This window comes from Seriola dumerili, unplaced genomic scaffold, assembly GCF_002260705.1.
Source record: "Seriola dumerili isolate Sdu_G_001 unplaced genomic scaffold, Sdu_1.0 BDQW01000291.1, whole genome shotgun sequence".
NCBI classification, from domain to species: Eukaryota; Metazoa; Chordata; class Actinopteri; order Carangiformes; family Carangidae; genus Seriola; species Seriola dumerili.
The window spans coordinates 1448349-1458969 of record NW_019174546.1 but is presented as its reverse complement, the minus strand read 5'-3'; the positions used below and the strand labels follow the sequence as shown (position 1 = coordinate 1458969).

At 36.4% G+C, this 10621-nt stretch overlaps 1 protein-coding gene across 1 annotated transcript in view; it reads left to right on the top strand.

Annotated features, from left to right (window-relative positions):
* LOC111231192 (protein APCDD1-like) overlaps positions 1-10335 on the top strand; it is a 36185-nt gene extending 25850 nt beyond the window's left edge. The window contains exons 4-5 of the mRNA XM_022758227.1: positions 7795-8116; positions 9872-10335. Coding sequence (XP_022613948.1) covers positions 7795-8116; positions 9872-10335 — 786 coding nt within the window. The remainder of the gene's footprint in view (positions 1-7794; positions 8117-9871) is intronic.
* Positions 10336-10621: the final 286 nt, after the last annotated feature.

Sequence of the window (10621 nt, the reverse complement as noted above, 5' to 3'; positions counted from 1 at the left end):
TATACTATGACGTTTTTTGACATTTTTATGCCTTACTATACTGTGACGTTTTTTGACATTTTTATGCCTTACTATACTATGACGTTTTTATGACATTTTATGCCTTACTATACTACGACGTATTTATGCCTTACTATACTATGACGTTTTTATGATATTTTATGCCTTACTATACTATGACATTTTTTATGACACTTTATGCCTTACTATACTGTGACGTTTTTCAACATTTTTATGCCTTACTATACTATGCTGTTTTTATGATATTTTATGCCTTACTATACTATGACGTTTTTTGACATTTTTATGCCTTACTATAGTATGACGTTTTAAGACATTTTTATGCCTCACTATACTATGACGTTATTAAGCCTTACCTATTACTATTGACGTTTTTTGACATTTTATAATTACCTTGACGTATACTGCTGACGTTTTTTGACATTCTTTTATGTCCTACTAGTACATGACGTTTTTATACCTTACTCATACTGTGACGTTTTTCTATGTAGTATTTTATAGCCTCACTATTACTAAACGTGTCTCAAGCGCTTACTATACTATGACACTTTTTTATGACATTGTTATGCCTTACTTTTACTGTTGACGTTTTTCGACATTTTTTATGCGCTTACTATACTATTCGCCCCTGTTTTTTATATATTTTATGCCTTAATACTATGACGTTTTTATGCCTTATGTATACTATGACGTTTTTTTGAACATTTTTATGCGCTTACGTATAACATATTGACGTTTTCAGTTGATTTTTTAATTACTTACGTCATGCTATGACATGTGTATTGCTTTACGTATTACTAATTGACGTTTTTAAAGCCTTACTATACTATGACGGTTTTTGACATTTTTATGCCTACTATACTGTTGACGTTTTTTTTGACATTTTTATGCCTTACTATACCGATTGACGATTTTTTATGACACTTTATGCCTACTGATACTGGTGACGTTTTGCAGAGCGAGTTTTTATGCCTTACGTATACTATCGCTGTTTTCTTATGAATTGTTATGCCTTACTATACTACGACGTATTGTCCATGACCTTACTATACTTGACGTTTTATGATATTTATGCCTTACTATACTATGACATTTTTATGACACTTTATGCGCTTACTATACTGTGACGTTTTCAACAGTTTTATATGCCTTACAATATGACTACTGCTTGTTTGTTATGAATATTTTATGCCTCTACTTACTATGACGTTTTCTAATGCCTATTGTATACTATGACGCTTTTTGAACATTTTATTGCCCTACTTATAGTAGACCGTTTTAAGAGATTTTTATTGCCTCACGTATACCATATGATCGTTATTAAGCCTTACATACTTGACGGTTTTTTGACAATTTTTATGCCCTTACTAATTACTGTGAACGGTTTGTTGACATTTTATGCCTTACTATACTATGACGTTTTTATGACATTTTATGGGCCTACATATTTATGACATTTTTATGAACATGTATGGTCCTTACTATACTATGAACGTTTTTATACCTTAACCTATGACGTTGACGTTTTTCTGTGATATTTATTACCTCAGCTATGACTAAGACGTACCTGTTCAAGCCTTACTATACTATGACAATTTTTATTGACATTTTATGCCTTACCTATACGTCGGTTGAAGTCTTTTGTCGACATTTATGCCTTACTATACTATGCTGTTTTATGATTATTTTATTGCCTTACTATTACTATGACGTTTTATGCCTTATATATAACTATTGACGTTTTTGACATTTTTATGGCCTTACTATAGTATTGACGTTTTTTGACCATTTATTTATGCCTTACGTATACTATGACGTTTTTATGACATTTATTGCCTTACGTATTAGCTACGACGTATTGTATGCCTGTACTATACTATGGACAGCTTTTTATGATAATTTTATGCCTTACTATACTCATGACTTTTATATGACATTTATGCCTACTATACTGTGACGTTTTTGCGACATTTTATGCGCTTACTATACTATGCTTTTTTATGATATCTTTATGCCTTTACTGATCTATGACGTTTTTATGCGCTTTATGTATACTATGAACGTTTTCATTGACATTTTATGCCTTCACTATCTAGTATTGACGTTGTTAGACCATTTTTATGCCTTACTTCTATACTATGACGTTAGTTAAGCCTTTACTACTACTTATGACGTTTTTTGACAAATTTTTATACCTTACTATACCCTGTGACGTTTTTTTTGACATTTTATGTGCCTCCTATACTATGACGTTTTTAGTACACTTACTATACCTGTGACGTTGTTTTCTGTGATATATATTACCCTCACTGTATACTAAGACGTGCTTCAAAGCGCTTTACTATACTATGACATTTTTATGACATTTTATGCCTTTACTTTTACTGCTTGACGTTTTTTCGACATTTTTTATGCCTTTCACTATGTTACTTATGCTGTTCTCTTATGGATATTCTTCATGACCTTTTCGTATACCCTATGACGTTTTTCATGCCGTTTTATATACTATGACGTTATTTTGAACCATTTTTATAGCCTCATTTACTGAAAACTATGACGTTTTCATGATTTTTTATTAACCTTTTACTATACTATGAATGTTATGCGTTTACTATACGTATGACGTTTTTAAGCCATTACCTATACTATGACGTTTTTTGACATTTCTGATATGCCTTACCTATACTGTGACGTTTTGTGAAACACTTTTGACTGCCTTACTATAGCTATGACATTTTTTATGACACTTTATGCCTGTACTTAGTACTGTGACGTTTTTCAGACATTTTTTATGCCTTACTATACTATGCTGTTTTATATAATTGTATGCCTTAGCTGTATACTTATGACGGTTTTTCTGATCATTTTTCATGTCAGCTCTACTAACTAGGTGTGATGACGTTTTAAGGACACATCTTTTATGCCCTCACTATACCTATTGTACAGTTTTCTTTCGAAGCATTCTTATGCCATTAACCTATACGTGGACGGTTTTTTGACATTTTAATCTACTTAACATGATCACCTCATGACGTTTATTGACATTTAGAAACCTTACCCTAGTACTACGACCTATTTATGCTTACTCCATACTATGACGTTTTATGATCGATCTTCTACTGGCGCTTACTTAGCTACTATGCACAATTTTTATGACATTTGTATGCCCTCTTACTATCTACTGTGAAGTGTGAGCTCCTTTTCTGACATTTATATGCCTACTCTACCTCTCATAACATACTAATGACTATGTTCCTGTCATTTTATCGATATAATTTATGCGATAACTTAGCCGTATACAGTATGACGTTTTTTATGCCATCTCATCTCATTACCGTATGCACTTTATTTTTGACATTTTTTATGCCTTACATAGAAATTATGACGTTTTTTAGACATTTTTAATGCCTTACTATACTATGCACTTATTAAGCCTTCCACATATACTATGACTTTTTGACATTTTTATTACATACGTATACTGGTGACGTTTTTTGACATTTCCCTTATGCCCTTACTATACTAAGACATGTTCAAGCCTTACTATACTGTGATGTTTTTTTACGTCTTACTATACTAAGACGTTTTTATGATATTTTATGCCTTACTATACTATGATGTATTTATTCCTTACTGTACTATATGTTCAAGCCTTACTATACTGACGTTTTTTGAACTTCTTTTGACTTACTATACTACAATGTTTTTATGCCTTACTATACTATGACGTTTTTATGACATATATTATGTCTTACTATACTATAATGTATTTATTCCTTACTATACTGATGTGTTGAAGCCTTACTATACTATGACGTTTTTTGACCTTTTCATGCCTTACTATACTGTGACGTCTTTGACATTTTATTCCTCACTATACTATGATGTTTTTATGCCTTACTGTACTGTGACGTTTTTATGACATTTTATGTCTTACTATACTATGAAGTTTTTATAATGTACTATACTATGACATTTTGATGATTTACTACACAATGACATTTCAATGACATTGTTACGTTACCTGTTAAAGCTCAGGGATGTGGGGAATTAAAATGGAATAAAATAAGTGAAACAGTCAAACCAAAAAGACTCGGGGAAACAGATTTAGAAGAAACATTGGATTTTATTCACAAACAAGTAAAAACAACAACGAAAAGCTGACATTGGGAAACTAAAACTGCAGCAAAACTAAGATAACCCAAATTAACAACATTCACAAGTTAAGAATGTCGCTAGGCTTCAACACTAAATCTCTGAGCAGCTGTCTTTGGGAAAACAGTCACATAGCTTGTCAACAGCCGAATGGCACACTCTGGCTCTGACCAGGCCTCCTCACTCCGCCTTTGTGCTCCAGCTCCTGATTGAGAAACCAGGAGCAGCCAGGCCAAGTCACCTGCTAGAGAAAAGGGGAGGGCAGAGGGACATGCTCCCGCAACACAACACTACAGCATGTAACAGAAATACCATACTATACTATGACACTTTTATGACTTCCTATAGTATGTTGTTTTTTTTACAACATACTATACTTTGACATTTTTATGATATACTCCATGACGTTTTTGTCTTACTATACTGTCATTTTTATGGCATACTATACTATGACGTCTTTGTCTTATTATACTATGATATTTTCATGACATACTATAGTATGATGTTTTTATGTCTTACTATACTATGACATTTTTCTGACTTTTTCTGATTTATTTTACTGTGACATCTTTGTCTTACTATACTGACATATTTATGACTTACTATACTATGATGTTTTCTATGACATTGACGTCTTACTATATACTATGTTGTTTTTATTTCTTACTATACTATGTCAGTTTTATGACATAATATACTATGGCTGGACTGTAATATTGGGGCCAGCCCTATAAATGCGAATTTCCCTGATCAGCCTGTGGCCCTTTTGCTGCCTGTCATCCTTTCTCTCTCTCTCTCTCTCCAATCTTCCTGTCTCTTTCTTACTATAGTTGTAATTTAGACAAAAGCCTGAAAAAATATCTGAAAAAAAAATTAAGATAGTCTGTCTCTCTTCATCTCTGAGTGTTTATGAGTAAACAAACAGCTCAGTCTTTGTCTTTCATTTATGTGTTTGGTGATGACGTCGCAGTTATAACATCAGGATTTGACCATAGGCAGTCCAGCAACATAGTAGGTTTTAACCTAGTCTTGTTTCATCACGAAAAGCTCAACATTTGTTTGTTCAGAGAATATGTGTTTGCTTTGAGGAAAGCCAAGTGGGCTGAGGATGTACAAGACTGAACCAAATACTATGTACATTTAGGATTATAAAAAAAAAATTAATATGGAACTGAGAATTTTATGTTAATTTATCTGAAAAGCAAAGATCTTTGTGTGTTCAGTCAAGATTAGGTATTTTAGCACTTGCTGTTGGAACTGGACAGAAGAAAAGCAGATTTGTTCCGCCTGAATGATAAAGTTTCCTATTGTCCTTGTTATTGGGAACGATGCAACACTTTGTTGATAAGCAAAGATAAAAACAGATATTGATGCTGTAAATATAGATGATAGTACTGAGCTGAAACATTTAACAGTTACTCTGAACACAAGGTAATGTCTCCTAGTAAAGACTAGGAGACATTACCTTGTGTTCAGAAACAGTGAGACAGTGAATTAAGTCAATTTAAACAGCTGGAAAAATGGAGGCATTCTAAAACATCTGACCCATAGTGTCTATATAATGTGTATGTATGCAAAAATATACAGACATACTTTTCTTGCTGCATACTGTATTTATTTTCTCCCATCTACATATACATATCTTGCTCATATGCATAAGTGCTGAGATATACACCAGTGTATAAAAATACTCAACTCTCTCATACACTGGATTCACAGGAGGCCTCTCCTCCAGACGTCCCATTAACCTCTCACTCTTGAGGGTTTATAGAGCTGCACTGGGATTATCTCATCTGTAGGATGTAGTGATACTCCTGTTTTTTGAGGGTTTTTTTTCTCCGTTCTTCTTTTTTAAACTCTCCATAAATCTCCTGCAGGCATAATGTTGTCTGGGAAAAGAGTGATTGGGTCAGGGAGGTTAGGTCTTAAATTTTGACCACCCTCAAATAACAAAAACTCCACCGCCTCCCTGGAGTTTGGTCTTTTGGAAAAAGTTTTGTGGATTACAGGATGAAGGCTTCCAGCTCCGAATCCACCAGGACCTCATGCCTTTTTCTGCAGCCAGAGACACCACAGCTGTCCTAGTCTGTGGATACTGTGATCACATGCTGCTCCGGGGCTCCACTAAACCAGAAATGATGTGAACTTGATATGATTAATAGACATCAATGGATTTGCAAACCCTCGCTTGTCAGTAACAGGGTGAATAAAGGATTCCTAGTGTTGTTTGTAAGGAGCATGAAAGCTTGACTTGCTGTTTCCTGTGTCACGGCTTTTGTTCGAGCAGACATCTGTCTTTTACTGTAAAATGATGTGATCACTCTGAGAAAATGCTGGAACCTTGTCTGGCTTCCAACACTCAAGAGGTTCAGACTGGAGGAAATAGTTTTTCCTCCTTCACCTCTGAACAGACGCCAGCCGTCCTTTATGTGAATTTCATGACACAATATAGTGATGATGGATTAAAAAACCATTCAGCACTGACAGATTTCATTGAACATGCTGGATTTTCATACAGTGATGTTGTGTCTTTGATTCAGGTTTATCTCTAAACTTCAGGTCCCTCAGGTTTTGTGACCTGACTTTTCTTGTCCATTCAAGCCAAACAGATATTATATATATCGCATTGTATTATTGCAGATACAATAATAAGTGCATGGTTATGATTGATATAACAAGAAATTGCAGTACAGAAATACTGAAGAATTGTTTTGTAAGTAATTCAGGAAGTGTAAAATGTGCCTCCTAATTTATCTAGTTTAGTCCAAACTTAAGGGTTTTTATATGATGCATGTTAATGTGAAAACACTCTCTGCAGGTGTGTTGTTATATCAGATTTAAAAAAAAAAAAAAGAAAAAATATCAATATTGGTGAGGCTTAGTGCTCTACATTTAGGAAAATCACCCCAAAATAATGCTGAAAACTTTAATATTTTTAAAGTCACTATATACAATTTTCAAATTGGTGGCTTTAATCACATTGTTTCAACAATTGAAGCAATCCGCTTCCTTTTTTAACTTAATTCTGTTTGTTTATATACATTTTTCATAGTAGTGGTTTGTTTTTTCGATGTATTTATATTATTGATACTACCACAAGGGGGTACCAAAGCTGGAAATTTTCAAATCCTACACATGGTGGCTTTAATGTTCTGCTTTCAGTTCTGAGTTAGTCTAATTGTAGTTTAGTTTTTAAAATATGACAAAACCTGGTCATTGTAATATCTCCCTCAACAAATTCAATTTCCTAATGAAGTGTCCTTAAATTTAGTCTGTAACTCAACACAAAGAGCTACTTTCATTGCTTGTCATAGTAGTAAGTGTTTTTTATTCTTAGGTTTTAATATATTTTTGTATGCTCTTTTAAAGTACTTTTTTTTCCATTAAAGAGTATAATAAACCACTTATTAAATAGTATATATTATACTGCTTATATATTCTAAATTAGGGGACTTAAAGTTATCAAAAAAGTGTAAGTGAAGCTTTTTTGTTGTTTTTGTAAATTTTGTTCAAGGCATGTCGCCTGACAGTTTATCTCATTTTGATAAGTAACTGCTTTAAATTACTACAACCGCTTGTTTTTCATTGTAACACCTTCCCCTTTCTTTATTTTTCCAGAACCATGACCACGGCTGCATCGCCTGTCGTATCATCTACCGCTCTGACGAGTTCCACCCTCCCATCCTGCCGCCGCGGGCCGACCTGACTGTGGGGTTGTACGGTCAGTGGGTGAGCCAGCGCTGCGAAGTCCGCCCTGAGGTCCTCTTCCTCACCCGCCACTTCATCTTCCATGACAACAACCACACCTGGGAGGGCCACTACTACCACTACTCTGACCCCGTCTGTAGACACCCCACTTTCACCATCTACGCCCGTGGACGCTACAGCCGAGGGCTTCACTCCACTCGAGTAATGGGCGGGACAGACTTTGTCTTCAAAGGTAACTGAGTGATATTCTCTCATCCTACAACTCTCATCTTTTAAGTTAAATACAAACAACTCTCAGAAGAGACCACATTTATAGTGACTGTAACATTTAATTTTTTATGTTTCACTCCACTCCCTAAATTATTTTCTCCAATTATCCTCAATTTATGGATACAAATACTTGTATCCTTAACATCAGCTTATGACTTTCACTTTTGGTGCAGTTTGAAAACAACTTTGGTGCATTTGTGTTTCAGCTTTCAGTTTGTTTTATGGTTCTAACAGAAGAGTATTAAGACCAGTCTGCTCTCCAGCTAAACATCATCCATTAACCCCATTATATTGCAGCTATATTGTTCCCTCAATTATTTGATCAGCGCTCATAACAAGCCATTTCTGCTGATACTGTTCTGCTCTGTTCAGTAAATATGAGGCCACAGCCAGGAGATGGTTAACTTCCCATAAAGACTGGAAGCAGGGGGAAACAGCTAGCCTGGCTCAGCCCACAGACAACTAAATCTGTACGATTACATCTGAATTAAGCAAACAAGATATAATCAGTTAAATAGTGAGCTCTAGAGCTGCTGGTAGGTGGATGTTGTCACCTTCAGACAGATCCAGTCTAGCTGTTTCCCCTGTTTCTAGTCTTTGTGATAAGATTAGTTAACCGCCTGGCTGTAGCTTCATATTCACTGTACAAACATGAGAGAAAATGTCAAAATAGATGGTTACAAAAACTGTCACCTTAACGAGTTCATTGTCAGTTCAGGTGACTTATTTTACGAGGCTTAGTTACAGAGAACCTTAACCTATAGCCTAAAACTAAAAGACAAAAACTACCAACTCACAGCCTTATTCTACTGTTAGACTAATTTAAATTTATTAGCTGAAGCCTGACTGGAATATCCCAGTAAATTTGGTCATTGTGTATATTTATTTTGATAGTATTGTACTCACTAATTAATTATTGAGATGTGGGACCTTGTCAACATCACTAAGAAGAAGTGCAAGGAATAGGAGCAGTCAGACGATCATACGGGTTTTATTCAGACTTCTAGGGAAAACAAAGGTTGTAATGTCCACCATAGTAACAGACAGATGTTCTGGTTCAACTTTTGACCTACTCTTACTGTAGTTTGCATTTGATTTGAGGGATCATTTAAGTTTAAATAAAGATTTTGGCTGAAACTGTTCGTCTGACCGCTTGTATTTCTTCTCCAATGTTGTGTTCCCAAATCTCTGCATTTAACTCGGTGAATATGATGTTTCATAATCAATAGAAACAAAGGCCAAAACTCAAGTTGTAACAACAAGCAGAGAAAGAATGGGCCTCATGCAAGAACATCTTCAGATTCTTACACTGAACTTCTCTCACTGTCAAAGTCTCCAACTCACCAAATACCACCTGTTCATGAGCAGGTGTGCACCTGTGATGTTACATCATTAGCATAAGCATCGCCCCTAACATTGCCTTTTGTTGATAAGTTTGATTCACAAAAGTCATACAGGGGGTAAAAGAAAATTTCCCACCACAGAGCTTCAAGTCCTTTTGTCAGCAGAAACAAAGACAGCAGGTTTGACACAGTCAGTGGCTGTTTTACTAAAACAACGGACCACTTCAGGACATCTGTTCATACGAGTGGTTTGCATGAGGCCCATTGTCTCGTCCAGTTTAAAGTTTAGAGTGAGTCTCAGGGTGTCTGCACCTGTGAGTGTTCCTCTGAGCACAACATCACCAACAGGTCTTCTTCTGTCCTCCTTCCTCTAGTGAACCACATGAGGGTGACGCCCATGGACTTGGCCACCACCTCCCTCCTCAACGTCTTCAACGGTAACGAGTGTGGAGCGCAGGGGTCCTGGCAGGTTGGGGTGGAGCAGGATGTCACCATAACAAACGGCTGCGTGGCGCTGGGCATCCGGCTCCCCCACACAGAGTACGAGCTCTTCCGCATGGAGCAGGACGCCCACGGCCGCTACCTGCTCTACAATGGCCAGCGTCCCAGCGACGGCTCCAGCCCGGACGGGCCAGAGAAGCGGGCCACTTCTTACCAGATGCCGCTGGTCCAGTGCTCGGCAAGCAGCCAGTCGTCCGACTACAGCCAAGGGGACGACAGCTACAGGCCTCTGCTGCACCACAATGACTGCACAGGGTGGCACAGAGGCAGCGAGAAACACGTCACTGTGGCTTTGGTTGCGTTCGTCATGTCTGCGCTCCTTTTCTGGCAAAGCTAGAGAGCTGTTTGAGCTTTTTCTACAGAAAGACACAAAACAAGAGTGTGGATTACAAGAGCAGACTGGGAGACTGCTTTTTTTTAAAACATATGTAAACTTTTAACTTTCCTTCTTTGATGAGAATGAGGATGAAAACTGGTGCCCCTGATCCTCTGAACTCCTCCCCAGCTACCAAAGACTCAACACTGCTGCACCACAGAAACTGCACTTTACAGTGGAACCAAAGACCGACTAGTCTGTGTTTCCACAAATATAAAAAGATGTCTATATATCCACACAGACCTAT